This window comes from Eulemur rufifrons, chromosome 24 (assembly GCF_041146395.1).
Source record: "Eulemur rufifrons isolate Redbay chromosome 24, OSU_ERuf_1, whole genome shotgun sequence".
NCBI lineage: Eukaryota > Metazoa > Chordata > Mammalia > Primates > Lemuridae > Eulemur > Eulemur rufifrons.
Window position 1 is genome coordinate 13,611,938 of NC_091006.1, and position 19,557 is coordinate 13,631,494.

The 19,557-nt window shown below is 50.3% G+C and overlaps 1 protein-coding gene and 1 non-coding gene across 4 annotated transcripts in view; both read left to right on the plus strand.

The window, feature by feature from the left end:
- MYH14 (myosin heavy chain 14) overlaps positions 1 to 19,557 on the plus strand; it is a 77,516-nt gene that overhangs the window by 19,886 nt on the left and 38,073 nt on the right. For 2 of the 3 annotated variants that reach the window (XM_069457979.1, XM_069457980.1), the window contains 9 exons: positions 5,644 to 5,739; positions 8,530 to 8,648; positions 9,862 to 10,014; positions 10,194 to 10,367; positions 10,688 to 10,861; positions 12,220 to 12,334; positions 16,061 to 16,248; positions 17,311 to 17,432; positions 19,370 to 19,439. In XM_069457979.1, coding sequence (XP_069314080.1) covers positions 5,644 to 5,739; positions 8,530 to 8,648; positions 9,862 to 10,014; positions 10,194 to 10,367; positions 10,688 to 10,861; positions 12,220 to 12,334; positions 16,061 to 16,248; positions 17,311 to 17,432; positions 19,370 to 19,439 — 1,211 coding nt within the window. Of the gene's footprint in view, positions 1 to 5,643; positions 5,740 to 8,529; positions 8,649 to 9,861; positions 10,015 to 10,193; positions 10,368 to 10,687; positions 10,862 to 12,219; positions 12,335 to 14,432; positions 14,532 to 16,060; positions 16,249 to 17,310; positions 17,433 to 19,369; positions 19,440 to 19,557 lie in introns of all 3 variants that reach the window. The other variant, XM_069457978.1, reaches the window with a different exon arrangement.
- On the plus strand, positions 15,007 to 15,113 carry LOC138375151 (U6 spliceosomal RNA). Its single transcript, XR_011231413.1, has one exon. It is a non-coding gene; the product is annotated as a U6 spliceosomal RNA (small nuclear RNA).

Genomic DNA, 19,557 nt, shown 5'->3' on the forward strand with positions numbered 1-19,557 from the left:
CACATCTCCCTCCACTTCCAGGGCCCTGGTTTCTTTCCCGCTGTTTCCTGTGTCTCCTTCCAGAAATATTTTACAAAGAACAGGTGTCTTAAGAAAAGATACATATTATTTTTCTATAAAAGGAGGCATCCTCTAGCTCCAGGGCTAATGTTCAGCCATGAACATCACCTTAGTAATAAAAATGAGAAGTGATTTCTCTACCGGTTTAAAAGTTCCTAGATGTTGGTCACTCCAGGCGGACCCCTCGGCTCCCTGACCTGCCACCGGGACCCCTGGACTCTGGCCGAGGTTGGTCTGGGCTGGGCAGTGCTGTTGTTAAACATTCAGCTCATCACTCTCACGATAGGATGCTCTGTCCCCACCACTGTCCCACCAGACCGTATATTTTGGCCACAGCTCTGCTTCAGTGCGTATAGGTGGACTCAGTCCTTTCTGCAGCTGTGCAATGTTTCATTGTTTAGATAAACTACGATTCTTTCAACCAATTCCTTGCAGACAGACCCTTAGGTTGTTTCTGTTCCATTGCTCTTAGATGATTAAAAAAAAAAAAAGCTGTTGAATATCCTTGTAGGTAGGTCCCCATCCTCATGTGTGAACAGGTCTGTAGGATTAATGCTTAGAAATAAAATGCCGGGTCCAAGGAGATGTGCAATTTTTGGTTTTATCAAGCTTAAAAAAGTTTAGCAGCTTTATTTGAGATATGATTCACATATCATACCATTCACCTATTTAAAGTGTACAATTCAGTAACTTTTTTTTTTTTTTTTTTTTGAGACAGAGTCTCACTCTGTTGCCCAGGCTAGAGTGAGTGCCATGGCGTCAGCCTAGCTCACAGCAGCCTCAAACTCCTGAGCTCAAGCGATCCTCCTGTCTCAGCCTCCCGAGTAGCTGGGACTACAGGCATGCGTCACCATGCCCGGCTAATTTTTTCTATATATATTTTTAGCTGTCCATATAATTTCTTTCTATTTTTAGTAGAGATGGGGTCTCGCTCTTGCTCAGGCTGGTCTCGAACTCCTGAGCTCAAACGATCCGCCCACCTCGGCCTCCCAGAGTGCTAGGATTACAGGCGTGAGCCACCGCGCCCGGCCACAATTCAGTAACTTTTAGCATATTCACAGAGTTGTGCATTGGCCATTACAGTCAATTTTAGGACATTTTCCGTAGCCCAAGAGTCCATCATTGCCCCCAGTCCCTGCCCCTGGCCCCTGGCAGCCACAGATGTGCTTTCTGCCTCTGTGGGCTGCCTACTCTGGACATTTCATGTAAATGAAATCATGCAATATGTGGTCCCTTGTGACGGGCTGTTTTCACTCTGAATGATGTTTTGATTGTAAGCATGTATCAGTGCTTCATTTTTGTTGTTGAATAATTTTGATTTTTATCTTTTTCTTATGGAAAATTGCAGACATGTATGCAAACAGAGAGCAGGGCGTAACGAACCCCCAGGCACCTGTCAGCAGCTCCAACAATTATGACTTTGTGGCCTCTTGTGTTTCACTTCTGTCCCCACCTCTGGCCCCTCCCCAACTCAGGAGTGAGCAGTATTTAAATTGTAGAGAAGGCCAGGCATGGTGGCTCACACCTGTAATCCCAGAGCTTTGGGAGGCTAAGGTGGGAGGATCGCTTGGGCCAGGAGCTTGAGACCAGCCTGGGCAACATCGTGAGACTCTGTCTCTACAAAAATTTAAAAAATTAGCCAGGTGTGGTGGCACACTTCTGTAGTCCCAGCTACTTGGGAGGCTGAGGCAGGGGAATTGCTTGAACCCAGTAGTCCGAGGTTGCTGTGAGCTATGATCACAACACCGCACTCCAGCCTGGGTGACAGAATGGCACCCTGTCTCAAAAAAGAAATTTTTTTAATAAAAAAATAAAAATAAATGGTACAGAATTGACCTTGTCACCATCCATAGGGTGGCGCTAGTTTCCAGTTCTGCCAACCATATACCTGGAGTGCCTGTGTCCCCACATCCATGCCAGCCACCATGGTTGTAAGCTTTTTCGCTTTTGCTGATGTGGAAGATGGATGCGATCTCATCACAGTTTTATTTTGTGTTTCACTTACAAGGCGTGGAGACAGTCACCTTTTCATAGACTCACCATTTGACAAAAGAAGAGACAGAGGGTCAGGGAGGTGGGGTTTCCTACCTTAGAACTCATGCCAATTCAAGGAGAGGAGGCAGAGCCATGGTGGGATCCAGGCCTGACCCAAAGCTACGCATAATCCATTCCCAGAGAAACAGGTGGACACCTCAGTGTCACTCACACACAGGGGAGCCCAAGACAGAAGGCATTTGGGGCCAATCAAGGCAGGGCCTCTATCCATCCCCCTCCTTCTCCACTTCTTGTCTCCACCCGCCAGCCCTCGGCGCCATGAATGCCACGCTGAGAGGCTGAGCAGGTAGCCCCAGACGCAGGGAGGTGTCGCCAGCCTCTCAGGTGAGCCGTCTGCAGGCCGGGGCTTGCTTGCGACCGGCTGGGCTGAAGTCAGCAGGAGAGCTACTGCCAAGTCCCCAGGTGTCGGATTTGCCCGGGCACTTGACACAAACACAGGTTCCAAAGCCAACTGTGAAAGGCCATTTTAAAGACCACTGAGGGACCGGGTCTGGGCTGATGTTAGGAATGATCACTGTTTGTTGGGCCAGATGTTAGATGGCAGCGTCACGGGTCTAGAAGGACATGTCCTTATCTGTCTTTCGAAATACATGCCGAATGAAGTCATTAGTGGGGGTGAAATGATGCCGTTTCTGGGATTTGCTTTAACATAACCCAGCAAAATAATAATAATAAAAAGTAAGAAAAGGGAGATGGAAGAGCAAGTGTAGCAAAAGGTGTGAAACCCAGGATTTGAGTGCCCGGGGGTTGCCAAGCTCTCTTCATTGGTGGTTCTCGTGAAAGGAAGGTAAACATTAGTCACACACACAGTGTAGGCGCTGGGGCCACAGGGTGTGACTAATGGGGTGTGACTCTGTGAATCTTGTTCCAGGTGACTGGCATTGGCCTACGTTTTGGGGGATGCTGTGGTAAAGGTTACAGTGACCCCAAATCAGTCCAAAGTCAGTCCCTGGGGACATTTGTAGGCTATTCTGGGGGCATAAACATGTTTTCCTGCTCACACAAATTTCAGGAAATGCTGGGTTCAGCAGCTCCCTATTTCACTGGGCCCACATCAAGGTGTGGGCAGGGCTGGCTCCTTCTGGAAGCTCGAGGACAGAATCCACGTCCTGGCCTTTTCTGGCTTCCAGAGGCCGCCCGCATTCCCTGGCTCGTGGCGCCTCCCTCCGTCTGCAAAGCACGTGGCTCTGACCTCTGCTCGCGCGGCCTTCTGTGCTGTGTAAAGTCTCCCTCCGCCCCTGTCTTAGAAAGACGCTGTGATGACGTTGGTAGGGCACAGCGGTAATCCAGGACCGGCTCCCACATCAGGGTCCTTAATGTAATCACATCTGCACGGTCCCTTTTGCCATCACAGGTCATATCACAGGTCTCAGGGACATCTTTATCCTGTGGACATCTTTACCTTTGGGGGCTGCCATTCATCCTGCCACTATCCCCCCCCCCGCCCCCCGGCCAACGTCAGCGTGTATTTCCTAAGAACATTCCCCAGAACACAACCACAGCACGGTAGCATCAGCAGGAAATTGACATCGGCACAGCACTGTCATCTAATCCACAGGCCTTATGCCAGCTGTCCCAAAAATGTCCTTTATGGCAAAAAGAAATTTATTTTTTTTTTTTGAGACAGAGTCTCACTCTGTTGCCCGGGCTAGAGTGCCGTGGCGTCAGCCTAGCTCACAGCAACCTCAAACTCCTGGGCTCAGGCAATCCTCCTGCCTCAGCCTCCCAGGTAGCTGGGACTACAGGCATGTGCCACCACGCCCAGCTCATTATTCTATGTTTAGTAGAGACGGGGTCTTACTCTTGCTCAGGCTGGTCTCGAACTCCTGAGCTCAAGCAGTCCTCTCGCCTTGGCCTCCCAGAGTGCTAGGATTACAGGCGTGAGCCACTGCACCCGGCCCCAAAAAGAAATTTTTTTTTTTTTTTTTTGAGACAGAATCTCACTCTGTTGCCCAGGCTAGAGTGAGTGCCGTGGCGTCAGCCTAGCTCACAGCAACCTCAAACTCCTGAACTCAAGCGATCCTCCTGTCTCAGCCTCCCGAGTAGCTGGGACTACAGGCATGCGCCACCATGCCCGGCTAATTTTTTCTATATATATTTTTAGCTGTCCATATAATTTCTTTCTATTTTTAGTAGAGATGGGGTCTCGCTCTTGCTCAGGCTGGTCTCGAACTCCTGAGCTCAAACGATCCGCCCACCTCGGCCTCCCAGAGTGCTAGGATTACAGGCGTGAGCCACCGCGCCCGGCCCCAAAAAGAAAATTTTTAAAGTTATTTTCTCTCTCTCCCTCTCCAGTCATCCTATCTCTTTATTTTCCTTTAGTCTGAAAATGTTCCCGAGTCTTTCTTTATCATGCGTGACCTTGACGCTTTTGAAGATCACAGACCGGTTGTTGTGTCTCACTTTGGGTGTGTTTCCTCACGCTAAGATTCTAGTTATGCATTGTTGGCAGGAGTGTCCCAGAAAGGATGCCGCCCCGCCCAGCCCGACACACCTTTTTCTAAGTCAACTTTATGTTGAGGTGTAGCGCATGCGCACAGACACACACACACACACACACACGCACACACGCACACAAGAGCATCCAGCTCTGGGGACCCTCGCAAGGGAGCGCCCTGTGTACCCCGCACCCAGAGCACTTAACTGAGGTCGAGCAAAGTGACGCTCTGCCTTCCGGTCTCAGCTCCCATACTGTACACTGTGTCCTTTTCATAGTATATTTAGTGCCACGTTTTCCACATTTTTATGCTTTTTTTGTTGGTGATTTCACTGTCTAAAATGTCCCCCAAGCGTAGTGCTGCAGTGCTGTCTAGTGCTCCTAAGAGCAAGAAGGCGTCACACGCCGTGTGGAGGAAGGACATGTTAGAGGCGCTCCGTGGAGGCGGAGTCGTAGCGCTGCTGGGCGTGAGTTCCACGGCAACGAATCTGCAACATGTGTATTAAACAAAGTATCTCCAAGCAGAAACACACGCAAAACCAAGGGATGTATTGATTGGTTGATGAAAATGCTGTGACCAGAGGCTCAGGGGACCCTGACCTTGTATTTCCCCCCAGGAGCAACGGTTCATGTTCCCTAGCTCGGTGTTCAGAGTGACTCCATAGAATGTTCTAGTGCAGGTCATGGGCGTCGGCTGTGCTGTATGAATATCCTCTCCGTTTCTGTGTAGACAGAGCACGTGTGTGTGTAGACACAGCATTCTGCCTGGCACTTTTCACTCAGTATCTTAGAAATCTTTCCATATCACTATAGACCTTCCTTGTTCATTTCCCTAAGTCCTTTTTAATACTAGGACATCGCTTTATAAAACAGATGACATGAGCAGGCACTGCGGAATGACGAGGCCAACCTCAGACGTAAAATAAACCAGACTTCTCCGATCCGGCCCCCTGTTCAGGGCCTGCCCGGTATCACAGATGGATTTTAAGCTGAGGGGCGGTGGTGTCATTTGCCTCAAGGTTTTCGAGTTAAGTTTTTCGGGGGCCAGCTCGGGTCCGGAGCCTGGCGTGACCTCTCTCCTTGTCCCCCAGCCATGCTGCGCATGGTCTCGGCGGTTCTCCAGTTCGGCAACATCGTCCTGAAGAGCGAACGGAACACGGATCAGGCCACCATGCCGGACAACACAGGTACCGCCCCGCAGCCCCCGCCCTGCCTGCAGCCCGGGCCGCTCCGATGTCCTGCCCTTTGCTGCGTCTTTGCTGAAATGACATCTCCCGCTCTTCTGCTCATTCTATCATAATAATGATATTCTAATAATAAGCGTGAGCGCTGCGGGAAGTCTGAACGCCACCAGCCTCCGCGACAAAGGAGAGCAGCAGGGTGGGGCGTCTCTTCCTGGCCTCTGGCCGCTGCACAGATAGACATTTTTTTTTTTTGCCTTTAAAAAACAGAATTATAGTCAAATTTACTTTTTTAAAAACCAAAATGGAAGTGGCTAGGCTTCTCTATTATTATAAAGTAATACAGGCTGCAAGGGAAAATATCTGGGAAGACAGAGAAGTCCAAAGGAAGGGAGAAAATTACCCATAATCATACTCGCAAGAGATAATTAATACTCACATTTCGGAGGATTTCTCTCCGGGCTTTGTTCTACATCCATATCACTGCGGATATAGATCGTCACAGAAATGGAATCATGCTTCACACCCCCTTCCCCTGGAGATAGCAAGAGCTCGCTGTCCTGATTATAAAATCCTATGGGCTTTTTTTTTTTTCCCTGAACAAGTAAGATGGAAGAAAAGGGCTCATTTTTAAAAGCTGCACAGCACAGAAAATATGAGGACAGGAGGCATCACCCACGATGATGTTGATTAGCAACATCACCTGTGGCATTTGGGGCTCTGATCACGTGCCCAGCAGGTGTGCTGTGTGCACGCGTTCATTCATTGGTTTTACAAAATTGGGGTGAGCCCTTACAAACATTTGAAAGCTGCTTTTTTCCCTGATGCACTGGGGGTGACTTTCTGGGTTAGTAACTAGAACTCTACTGGGATTTCTTAATCTGGGGTCTGTAGGGAGTGCTGTAGTCAGTAGAATTGGTCTCCTTTGAACACCTGTGTGTTTTCTGTCCTGCATTTGCAAACATTAATCCGAGAAGCGGTCCATGGGCCTCACCAGCTGGCCAAGGGCACACCAAAGGCTCAGAACCCAAGGGACAATGTCCTGTTAAGGCCTGCGTAGTACTCCAGGGCATATTCCATGATGTTTTTTGAGGTCTTTTTTTTTTTTTTTTTTTAGTTCTTCAATGCTTCCCATATAATGCAAAGTGAAGAATTAGAAACTGCAGTTGCACACTCACACAAAAGGAGAGGTTTAAATCCTCATAACCTCACCTCTCAGAAGGAATCGCTGTTGACATTTTAGTGCATTTCCTTCTTGGAGTTTCTCTTTTCCTTTTTCTTTTCCGTTGGAGCTGAGTATTTGTAGTAACTGTTTTCTCGTTATGGGTGTGATAGATGCTGGAAAACGTTTATTTATTATTGTTTGAATTCAGAGTGGAAAGAAGAAACACCCCTGCTTTTACCCAGCCTCACCCTCATCTTCTGCAAAAACAGCTATTTAACTCTCTGGCGTCCAGGCATTTTTCTGTGCATTTTTTTCCCTGCAGAAATGAGACAATATTGCATAACGTTCTGTAACCTGAGTGTTTTCCTTTTAATGCATTACATACTTTGTTCTATTTCATCTAGCATTTTCTAGCAGAACCTTTTTCTCAATATTTTCTTGTAAAAATTTTCAAACGTATAGAAAAGCCAAAAGGTTTTATTTAGAAACTTGCTATCTTTCTGTATCTACCAAAGGATTTCACCCTAGACCCTTTACTCTTGTTGCTACTATAAATGGTGTCTTGTTATTTCTTTGTATCTTAAGTTTTTTTCCTCTTTTCCACAATGTAGAGGAAGAATTAATTTTTAAATATTTACTTTGTGTCTGGCCATCTCCATGAATGTTTATTCCAATAGCTTTTCTCCCCAACATTTTATTACGAATGCTATTGTTAATATTTTACTACACTTGCTTTATTGCATATCTTTTCTCCCATTGTATTTTTTGGTGTATTTCTAAGTTGCAAACACCAGTATAGTTCACACCTACACACTTCAGCCTGCATATCATTAACTGGCATCCAATATTTGGAGTGCCTTTTTTTATTTGAAGTGAAACGTACATATTGGAAAATGCACACCTCTTACGTGTACTGTGTAGTGAGCTCCCGGTGTAATTTTTAGTGACTGCAGGACGTTCATTCAGTTGAATAACCAATCCCTCTTGCTGGGCATTCAGGTTATTTCCTGGTTTTCTCCACTAGAAACAACACTGTTAGGAACATCCTCGTAGTGTGGTCTTTGCTCATCTCCACGGTTATTTTTTTTTTTTTTTTTTTTGAGACAGAGTCTCACTCTGTTGCCCAGGCTAGAGTGAGTGCCATGGCGTCAGCCTAGCTCACAGCAACCTCAGACTCCTGGGCTCAAGCGATCCTCCTGTCTCAGCCTCCCGAGTAGCTGGGACTACAGGCATGCACCACCATGCCCGGCTAATTTTTTCTGTATATATATTTTTAGCTGTCCATATAATTTCTTTCTATTTTTAGTAGAGATGGGGTCTCGCTCTTGCTCAGGCTGGTCTCGAACTCCTGAGCTCAAACGATCCGCCCACCTCGGCCTCCCAGAGTGCTAGGATTACAGGCGTGAGCCACCGCGCCCGGCCCTCCACGGTTATTTTGGACATCCCTGCTTCCCAGAGAGGGAGTTGCTGGGCCAGAGCATATACACGCTCTCAGGACTTGTGATGCATCTTGTGGGAAAGGCTAGGGACATCCCTGTGCCCCCAGCAGTGGGGGGTGGCGCCCTCTCCCCCACTCCTCAGCCAGTGCCCCTTCCCGTTGCTGATCAGATCTTGCTGCCTCTCGCCCTTAGCTGCACAGAAGCTCTGCCGCCTCCTGGGACTGGGGGTGACAGATTTCTCTCGAGCCCTGCTCACCCCTCGCATCAAAGTTGGCCGAGACTACGTGCAGAAAGCCCAGACCAAGGAACAGGTAGGCGGGGCAGGTGGCGGGCAGGTACCCTGGTTGGGGATCTTTAAACTGTTTATGCCATTTTTCTCATTCAACAGACTTTTGCCAAATACCCACTCAGTTATGGGCTCTGGTCTAAGTGCTGAAAATAAAAGCAGTAATCAAAGCAAAGACAGCCTCTCGTGGAGCTCAAGTTGTAGTAGGGACACAGATATTAAAGAAGACAGAGGAACCGGATGCTTTTAGACAGTGACACCTTATATAAAGAGGGAGGTTTGAGTGGTCGGGAAAGTCTTCTCTAGGGAGGTGACATTTGAGGTGACTCAAGGCAGAGGAGATGGTGAATACAAAGGCCCTGGGGCCAGAACAAGCTTGGCGAGTTGGAAACATGAAGGAAGTCAGAGAGGCTAGAGAGCAAGCGACAGGGTGGTTGAGGCTGTGATCAGAGATGTCAGCAGGGGACAGATCACACAAGGTCTCAGGGGCCACAGTAAGGAGGTGAGTTTTATCCAGAGTACACAGGAGGCCAGTAAGGCTTTAAGCCAGGGAGTGACTTGATTCTGTTTATCTTTTATAGAAAGATTCCCTGGCTTCTCCACAGAGAATTGGGCCCAGGGGCACAGGTAGAGGCAGGGAGACATGAGAAGGCCATAGGCCAGACAAGCAATGACGGTGGCTGAACCAGGGTGGTGGCCGTGAGGGTGGAGAGAAGTGAACACAGGCCAGGGAGGTTTTCAGAATCCAGCTTTCGGGCAGAGGCCTCAGCTGGGCACTGAAGGACAAGGATGAAGTAGACAGTCGGGGAGAAGAGGAGTTCTCTGCTGGGGAGCTATGTCAGTCCCCATTTTACATATGAAGACACTGAGGCACAGAGAGGCTTATTCATGTGCCTGAGGTCACACAGCCTCGTAAGTGGTAGAGCTGGGATTTGAACTCAGGTTCTTTGGCTCCTAAGACCACGCTCCTAAACTCTGTGCTATAGAAATTAGTTTGAGGGGTGAGAGGAGGACTCATTTCATGAGCTAACGTGCCCTGAGCACCTCACACAGTAGGACTTCAGGAACGTTCGACTGCTGTTTGTGTCCTCATTCTTGGTGGCATTCACGATCAAGAGGCTGGGAGGTGAACTCCGAGAGCGCCATGCACAGAGGCCCCTCCCCTGCCCTATCCACGCCCCGTGTCTCCTGGGTGGCTGATACGCGGCTGCGCCCTCACTGTGCGCCCTGCCCGGCAGGCTGACTTCGCGCTGGAGGCCCTGGCCAAAGCCACCTATGAGCGCCTCTTCCGCTGGCTGGTCCTGCGTCTCAACCGTGCTTTGGACCGCAGCCCCCGGCAGGGCGCCTCCTTCCTGGGCATCCTGGACATCGCGGGCTTCGAGATCTTCCAGGTCTGCCCCTCGTGCTGGACGGGGACGTGGGGGCTCCGACACTCTGGCCTGTTTCTCTCTTTTTCTTTCTGGGTCTCTGTCCCCTTCTCTGTCTGTGGGTCTCTGCGTGCCCCTCTCTGTCTGGGTGTCTGCATACCCCTCTCTGTCCTCCCTCTTCACATGTCCTTTGTCCCCCGCAGCTGAACTCCTTCGAGCAGCTCTGCATCAACTACACCAACGAGAAGCTGCAGCAGCTGTTCAACCACACCATGTTCGTGCTGGAGCAGGAGGAGTACCAGCGCGAGGGCATCCCCTGGACCTTCCTCGACTTCGGCCTCGACCTGCAGCCCTGCATCGACCTCATTGAGCGGCCGGTGAGCCCCAGGCCCCTCCCCACCTGCACCCGGCTTCAAGTCTGTCTCCTCTGCTCTCTGTGTGACCTGGTCCAGCTCCTCACCTGCCGGGCCTCAGGGCTCTCCGTTGGTTCCCTGGCATGATGACAGCACCTGCTCCCTAGGTCCGTTTTGACCGCTCGATGGGTAGGACCAATGTGCCGGCCATGGGGCTCTAACTCTGTTGTCCTCACGCTTTGGTGGCTTGTCCAAGTGTTACTTACAAGACTAAAACTTAGCAGCAACTTAAGTGCCCATTGTGTGGGGGTCTGACTCACTCTCCCCCTCTCACGAATGGTCAGGCCAACCCGCCTGGGCTCCTGGCCCTGCTGGACGAGGAGTGCTGGTTCCCAAAGGCCACAGACAAGTCGTTCGTGGAGAAGGTAGCCCAGGAGCAGGGCGGCCACCCCAAGTTCCAGCGTCCAAGGCAGCTGCGGGATCAGGCCGACTTCAGTGTCTTGCACTATGCGGGCAAGGTAGGGACTGGGGGCCAGCCCTGGGGCACGTGGGTGGGAGTGGGGTTCAAAGTGTGGGAAGGGTGTGGGGGGAAATCAGGGGCCTCCTGATGTCCAGATAAACAAGGCCGGGGCTAGGAGAGCCTGAGGAGCGAGGACTCTGTCTGACGAGATCAACAAAACCTTACTCAAGGAGGGGATATTTGCAGTGGGTTTTGAGGGATGGGTAGGAGTTCACCAGGAGGAAAATTATGTGTATTTTATTCACTCAGCAAACATGTGCAAAGGCCTTTTGTGTGCCCAGCTTTGTGCTGAGCAAAGCTGGGGACATGAGTCAGACATGGTTTCTGTCCTCACAAAGTTCCTTATCTGGGAGGGAGACAGATCTGGACCATCAAGATATAAGGCTGATAGGTGTTTTAGTGGGGACAGCTCAGGGTAGAGCCAGAGGAGAAATGCCGGGGTAGAGAATATTGCTCACCTTGTGTCCATATCCTGAAAGCTGAATCAAGGGTCAGCAAACGTTTCCTGTAAAGGGCCAGGTAGTACCTGGTTTCAGCTCTGCGGGCCCGACAGTCTCTGTCACAACTACACAATTCTGTCGTACTGCAAAACAAAGACATCAGTGAAGGCTGTATTCCAGTCAAACCATTTGCAAAAACAGGTGACGGCTGGGTTTGGCCTGTGGGCCGTAGTGTGCCCACCCCTGGTCTCAGCGATGAGTAGCAGGCGGCCAGCAGAGCCCGGGGGGAGGCGGGAAGAGCTCTCCAGGCGGAGGGGACAGCAACACGAAGGCAGAGGCGGGAGGCCCGTGTGTCTCCAGCCGGCACTCAGTTCATTTCTCAGACATTTTCTAAGACCTCCCGTGCGCGCGGCCCGTGCTAGGTCATGAGTGAGGCCATGACTCAGACCCGCGCGCTGCCCGTGGGAGCCCCTGTCTGGGGGTGGCGGACACATGTGGTGGTCGGGACTGTGACTCTGTGGGTGCCTCAAAGCAAAGCCCTGAGTACTCGGAAGGAGCTGGTCGTGTGACCATCCACAGTAAGGGAACACCAGGTGGCGGGAACCATAGGGGTAAGAACCCGCAGGGGTGAGTGAGCCTGCGTGTTCGAGGAATGGGGAGGAGGCCAAGGTGGCCGGAATAGAGTGAACAGGAGGAGGGTGGTGGGGAAGGAGCCCACAGAGGCGGGCAGGGGGCATCTGGGAGGAGGAGAAGCGCGGCCGTGCTGGCCGGGGTGCAGTTCAGGATATGGACACAAGGTGGCAGCAACGCTCCTGCCCGTGGCGAGTCCGGGTTCTGGGCGGCTCAGAGCCCTGGGAGGCTCCTTGGGAAATCTGGAGCTGCAAGCCGTCACCCGCCTCTGCCTGACTTCGCTCAGGTCGACTACAAGGCCAATGAGTGGCTGATGAAAAACATGGACCCTCTGAACGACAACGTTGCGGCCCTGCTTCACCAAAGCACAGACCGGCTAACAGCAGAGATCTGGAAAGATGGTGAGGCCCAACTTCCCCAGCCCCGTCCTTGGAGGTCTGGGCATCCCTCCTCCCAACCTGCAGTGCCAGCACCTTTGTTTCAGAGGCTGCGGTCCGAACCCGAGTTGTGTGCTCAGACCCAGAACAGGCAGCCTCACAGATAATATTTCCAATCAGTGACGGATGGATTGATTGACATCTCAAAGCAGCATCATCCTCAGGAATAAAACACTCCCCATTAGTGAGAAACCACACAAGGATGCCCACGATCAACATTGCTGCTGAACATTGTTTTTAGCAATACTAGCCTATGCAATCAGACTGGAAAAAATAAGCCTATGAATATTGTTTCAAAAAAGAGGTAAACTTATTATTTGTAGATGGCACGAGCTCCCTTAAAAATTAAGAGATACTACTGAAAAATAATAAGAGACCTCATAATGATGATGTTATGCAGGTTAGTAAACTTTTAGGCTTTGCTTTCTTTGCTGTCTCACAAAGCCCCACTGTGGTCCCCCAGGGAAGAGGAAAAGAACAACAACAGGCCAAGATGTGGTTTTGGGGCACTTTCTGGCTCCAGCTAGGCCCTTGTGAGTTTGGCCTTTGGTCTTTTAGGACCGATACTTCTAGGAAGCACAGGCAGAAAAGCCAAATGCCTCGTAGTGGGACCCTGACTTTTTTTTTTTTTTAGAGACAGAGTTTCACTCTGTTGCCGGGGCTAGAGTGCCATGGCATCAGCCTAGCTCACCGCAACCTCAAACTCCTGGGCTCAAGCGATCCTCCTGCCTCAGCCTCCCGAGTAGCTGGGACTACAGTCATGTGCCACCATGCCCGGCTAATTTTTTCTATATATTTTTGGTTGTCCGACTAATTTCTTCCTATTTTTAGTAGAGACGGGGTCTCGCTCTTGCTCAGGCTGGTCTCGAACTCCTGACTTCGATTGATCCTCCTGCTTTGACCTCCCAGAGTGCTAGGGTTACCGGCGTGAGCCACCGCGCCCGGCCCAGGACCCTGACTTTTCTAAACTTGTCTGCTGCCCTCATCCTTACAGGAGGTTTGAGAAATGGTTTTATAAAATTGACAGAACCAGCATCTTAGTTTTTCTAGATTTCAGGTTTCTGGCATTTGTCAGTTTGCTGTAATCTTTTTTTGCAGTAGAAGGGGTAGGTGTAAAAGCACCAGCCTATGCAATTAGGTAAGAAAAGAAAATGAGCAAGATGAGTGGTTTCAAAACAAACCCATAGAGCAAAAGAGAATGCAGTGCTTGATCTCGTGAGCTGATGTTAGAGAGAGAAGTTTGATTTTTGTGTCTCGTACAGTTTACACAAGAGGGATTGAAAAGCTGTGTTTGATGTTCAGGAACAGAACAAGATTCTGCCGTGAGAATCATCTCCAGACTGAAAATCTACCCCTATCATTAAAACTTGTGCCACCTTCATAGACATGTGATTCCCCACCCCCCGCAAGTGATCACTCATTTGTGCCACTCCATGTGTGCCTGACTCTCAAAGGGTTCTGAGAGAGAAAGCAGAACTTCCTGAACCTTAAGCTTAGAGCCAGCACAGTGGCACTTCCTGTACAGTTCTCCTAAACAAAGCTAGTCACAGGCCAGCCCGGATTCATGGGGCTTCAAGTCACAGGCAAAGGGTGTGAAGACAGAAGGTTGGGAACTGGGGCCGTTTTCACAGCAATCTCTACTGCAGCTGCTTTTAGCCCAGAGTTTGAGGCCCAGCATCCTGGCTGCCCAGGGGAAAAGGTAAATCAAATAAGCTCTCCTCTGAAAGGCAAAAACAAATGGGCTGAGAGCATCAAGTTAGTGCTTGAGCTTCCTGGCAGCCAGAGCAAAAAGGGATACACCCTTTAGGAAGAGAGTTTTTTTTTCCTTGCATTAAATTTTCAGTCAACATTGATGCTATCAGTGGATGGATAAGAAGGTGAACAGGACTTTAAAAGTTCACTGTTCAGTTTTCCCCTCCTGCTTTGCCCTGTGCTGTTGACTAATAACTGTCTCCTTTTTTTCTTCCTGCCACCTTCTCCCCTCCCTCTCCTTTCATGCATCTCCCCTGGCCATCTCTCTGCCATCTCCTTTCTGCCCCCCTCGCCTGTCCCCGCTCCCCAGAACACGGGGGTTTCCAGCAGTTCTCTTTCCTTGACTCCTTCCCGCCGTCGCCTCCAGGATGCGCAGGGAGGTTCGGCCCTGCTGTTTCTGCGTCAGGGGGTGGGTGCCTCTGCATCGATGGGTGAGGCTTGTCGCATGAGGAGGGCGGGCCTGTCGGGCTGGGAACCTGATTTTGAACTTCTGTCCCTTCTCCACTTGATGTGGGGTCTCTCCATCTCCCTCAGCAGCTTCCAGACCCTGTAACAGCAGAACCCTTTCTTCCAGCTAAACCTCATGTAAAAGCACAAATAGCTGCGATAATATTGGCTGGTGTTTTTTGAGCACTTACTATGTGCCATTCCCTGTGTCAAGCTGTTCTATAATTTTGGACACCCAGAATCCTCCAAACAACCTCATAAGGGAGGTGTTAGTACTGTTACCCCCATTGTACAAATGGGGAAACTGAGGCACAGAGCCATTAAGTAACTTGCCAGTAACAGCACGCAGCCAGTAAGTGGCAGAGCTGGGATTTGAACCCAGGACATCAGGTCCCAGAACCTTGGCTCTTATCTGTGCTATGAGAACCTCATAAGTGGGGCTCGCTTCGGCAGCACATATATTAAAACTGGAACGATACAGAGAAAATTAGCATGGCCCCTGCGCAAGGGTGACACACAAATTTTTGAACTGTTCCATATTTTTAAAAAATCATAAATACTAATGATAAAAGAACTTAATAAATAATAATTATCATTTTGAAAATAACTGGGAGTGTGGGTAGGGGAGAGTGTTGAGCCTGGGGAGGAAAAGATCACCTTTGTGCCCCACCAGGCACCAGGCCTGTCCCTGAGCACAAATTATCTAGTTGACAGCTGATGACGCTTAGTGGGGCTGAGTCTTGCAGGACGTCAGATTCCGCCCCGGCTGCGGGTTCCTAAGAAACCTGGCATGATTCGAGACCACTCTGGAAGGAATGAGTGGGTATTTTTCACTAGCTGAAGTGGCGCCACCAAGGGGAGACAGAGAAAACAGAGTTACCGTGAGATAGAGCCTGTCTGTGGAGGCAGCTTACCGTGTTTCGTGCTTTTCTTGCACATAAAGGCAAGACATTACTACAGCTTTTAATATGTTTCAGCTTCTAAAAATGCACCTGAGCTGGGTTTCTTATCACTGTTTTCCCTCTCGGTACCTCAGTTTCCTCATCTGTAAAATGGGAATGATTCTTATAGGCTCATAAAGCCACTGTGTGTACGTGGCTTTGAGCAGTGCCTAGCAGAGTGTAAGTGCTAGTTAAGCATTTGCTGTCATCGTTACCATCATCATCATTAATTAGTAAGGAAAACAGAGATCGTGTCCTCGAGGAGAAGAGGGGCCAACCACTAGGGTTCGAGAGGACTCCTACTGCCTGGCTGCTAACCCTAGACCTTCAGTTTCCAGGCTGTGTGGCCTGGAGCGGTCTCCCACCTTCCTGAGCCCTAATTTGCCCATCTGTCCAAAGGGGCCGATGATACCTACCTTATAGGCTGTGTGAGGTATTTCATATGTAAAGTGCCAGGTCCTGTAATAACAAGACCCTTGACCTTTGACCAGCCCGGCTCCCTAAACTGAGCCCTGACCCTGCTCTCTGCGTCTATTTCCTCCCCCCACAGTGGAGGGCATCGTGGGACTAGAACAGGTGAACAGCCTCGGGGACGGCCCACCGGGTGGCCGCCCCCGTCGGGGCATGTTCCGGACAGTGGGACAGCTCTACAAGGAGTCCCTGAGCCGCCTCATGGCCACACTCAGCAACACCAACCCCAGTTTTGTCCGCTGCATTGTCCCCAACCATGAGAAGAGGGTGAGTGACCCGGCGGGGGGAGGGCAGGGAGGCTCTGGCAGTGGGTAAGGGTCTGGACTTGGCTGGAGCCACATCTGATTCCAGGACGCCCTGCAGCTGGCTGTGCGACTGAGCAAGTTGCTTCTGTTCCCAGCCTCAGTGTCCCATTGGGGACATTCATTCATTCATGTGACTTAAATGTATTGAGCACCTGCTGTGGCAGGTGCAGGTGCTGGGGACACATGGCAGAGGAAAGCACGGCCAACCCCCATCCTCCAGAGCTCCCAGTCTAATCAGGGGCACAGACATTCAACTAACCACCCAAAATGAATGTCTGGTTGAATTTGTGGCGGTGGTAAGTGTCACATGGGGCTTGATCTGGTCAGGGAAGTCAGGGAAGGCTCCCTGGAGGAGGTGATGACTGAGCTTTAGTTGTTCGGTGGTCTGCATGTGTGTACGTGGTTTCTCATGTCTGCAAATACCATATTTTTTCAAACCCGGGGCATCTCTGAAGTTGGGATGTGGCCTACAGTCAGTGGCCTGGCGGAGTTCAATTGCAAGCCTTTCTTTTCTTTCTTGGTGGTGGATAAAATAGCAGCATGTGGCATTTGCATTTTTGTACTGTCTAGATCTTTGCCATTTGTGTAGTACTGTTGAAAAAAGAAAAGGCAACCAAAGCTAACCACCAAAATTGATGATTTGGGGGTTTTGGTCACATATCCACGTCTCAGTGAGGCCTTTTGCCAACTCTCCTGTGTGCAAATCCAGCCCTGCCCACCCTGCCTCCTGCTGATCCTTTCCCCTCAGCACTTATCGTTTCTTCTCTACTCCCGGCAGTTAATAGTGACGGCTTGACTTCTATTAATATTATTGTCAGCTCCTCCCACCGGACTTTCAGCTCCCTGGGGCAGGCAGTTCTGCCTGGCTGAGCATTGCTGTCTCTCCGGTGCCTAGAACAGTGCCTGGCATGTAGTAGGTGCTCAGTAAATCACAGCAAAATGGCCAAGATTCAACCATTTGGGCTGGTGAGTGGCGCCCCCGTGTGGCCGCCGCTGACCCTGCGTGTCCGTCCACCCTCCCCAGGCCGGGAAGCTGGAGCCGAGGCTGGTGCTGGACCAGCTGCGCTGCAATGGCGTCCTGGAGGGCATCCGCATCTGTCGCCAGGGCTTCCCCAACCGCATCCTCTTCCAGGAGTTCCGGCAGCGGTGAGCGGGGCGGGGCGGGGCTCGGGGTTCAAAGCTGCTACACTTGCATTCGAATTGCCATTCTGAGCTTGGGGACTTGGGGCAAGTGACTCACTTGGCCAAGCCTCAGTTTCCTCCTCTACGTTATGGGAGACCAACACCCCACTCGATGTGCTGCTGGGAGCAAGCACACGGTGCAATGAGGGTGCTGGCGCCCTTTGCTGCGGATATTTAGGGTGGCGGTCCCCAAACCAGGACCGTGAAATCACTTCAGCATGTGACAATCTGCACTTCTTAACAAAGGCGGTAGAACAGGATAGAACACAACATACCAAAGTCTAATGAGCAAGTAGCAAGTAATTAATACAGTATTATAGCAAAAATGACGCTTCACACAAGCTGTATAGAGCAGCACTGTCCCTAAAAGTGTAATCTGAGCCACTTAAACAATTGAACATTTTCTAGCAGCCACATTTTAAAAAGCAAAACAAAAAAGGGAAATTAATTTTAAGAAGATATTGGCCGGGCGCGGTGGCTCACGCCTGTAATCCTAGCACTCTGGGAGGCCGAGGCGGGTGGATTGCTCAAGGTCAGGAGTTCGAGACCAGCCTGAGCGAGACCCCGTCTCTACTAAAAATAGAAAGACATTATATGGACACCTAAAAATCTATACAGAAAAAATTAGCCGGGCATAGTGGCGCATGCCTGTAGTCCCAGCTACTCGGGAGGCTGAGGCAGTAGGATCGCTTGAGCCCAGGAGTTTGAGGTTGCTGTGAGCTAAGCTGATGCCACAGCACTCACTCTAGCCTGGGCAACAAAGTGAGACTCTGTCTCAACAAAAAAAAAAAAAAAAAAAAAAAAAAAAAAGAAGATATTTAACCCAGGGCATCTAAAAATATTAGATAAGTTCAACACATGATCAATGTAAAAAATTGGCAATGAGATCTTTTCCATTCTTTTTTTCTTCAAAACCCCGTGTGTATCTCGTACTCAGCACACCTCAATTCAGGCACTCAATTTCCAGTGATCAAAGTGAAATGTCACCCTATCCAAACAATGAAATCGTGTCTCACAGAAGAAATATTTTACAGTGCTGTTTTACATGTAAATTTCACTTAGTTAAAATTAAATGCAATTAAAAATCCGGTTCCTCAGCCCAGGCTCAAGGGCTCAGTTGTCACACGTGGCCAGTGGCCACTGCATCGGACGGTGCAGGTCTGTAGTTTGCTACTTGAGGAGTGTTCCCGGGCCAGCTGTGTCAGCCTCCCTGGGAGCTTGTCAGATGAGCAAATTTAGGGGCGCCAACCCCAACATACTGAACTAGGAACTGTAGGTGGTTGAAAAACTGCTACGCACACACATATAGACATATCCACACCAATCATAAAATAATGCCTATTATATACACAACACATATGATACGTGTGTCTGGGGCACATGTCACATACATCATCATTTTACGTGAAATGTCAAGATCCAGGGAGAAGGTGCCGTGGGGCAGAGGCTCTGCAGACAGACACGCATGCATCTGTAACACGCGTTGTTTCATTCCGAGTCACACTCAGCAATTTGTAAGCAATGCTGTAAGGCACGTAGCTCGGGGCTTGGCATGGAATGCGCGTGGAGAACATCAGCGGCTATTTGTGGAAGTTCTCCCGTTTCCATGCTGAGAGGCACCGCTGCCCACATCGCAGGGAACTGTGGTGACGGTGCAGTAAGACACTCGTACCCAGTGCGTGCGTGGGGAGCGTCTGAGGAGTGGGAGCGTCTGTTGTCTCAATGGCGCTGTCCTTGGTGGTGGCGTTAATGCTGGAATGTTAGTTTTTGTTACTGTTCTTGTTATCGTCCTCGTTTTTTTCCTGCTATTTGTCACTCTGAGCCCAGCACCTGGCCCACGGCAGATACTCAGTGACAGTTTGCTGTATCTCTCTGCACCCACGCCTCCCCGCCCGCTGCAGGTACGAGATCCTGACGCCCAACGCCATCCCCAAGGGCTTCATGGACGGGAAGCAGGCCTGCGAGAAGATGGTGAGTGGGGTGGGGGCCGGGGGGGTGCACTGCACATGCAGGGGCCAGGTTGGGGGGACTGGGATGTCCCCCCTCATCACCCCTCCTCCCTCCTCACCCTCCTCCATCACCCCTCTCC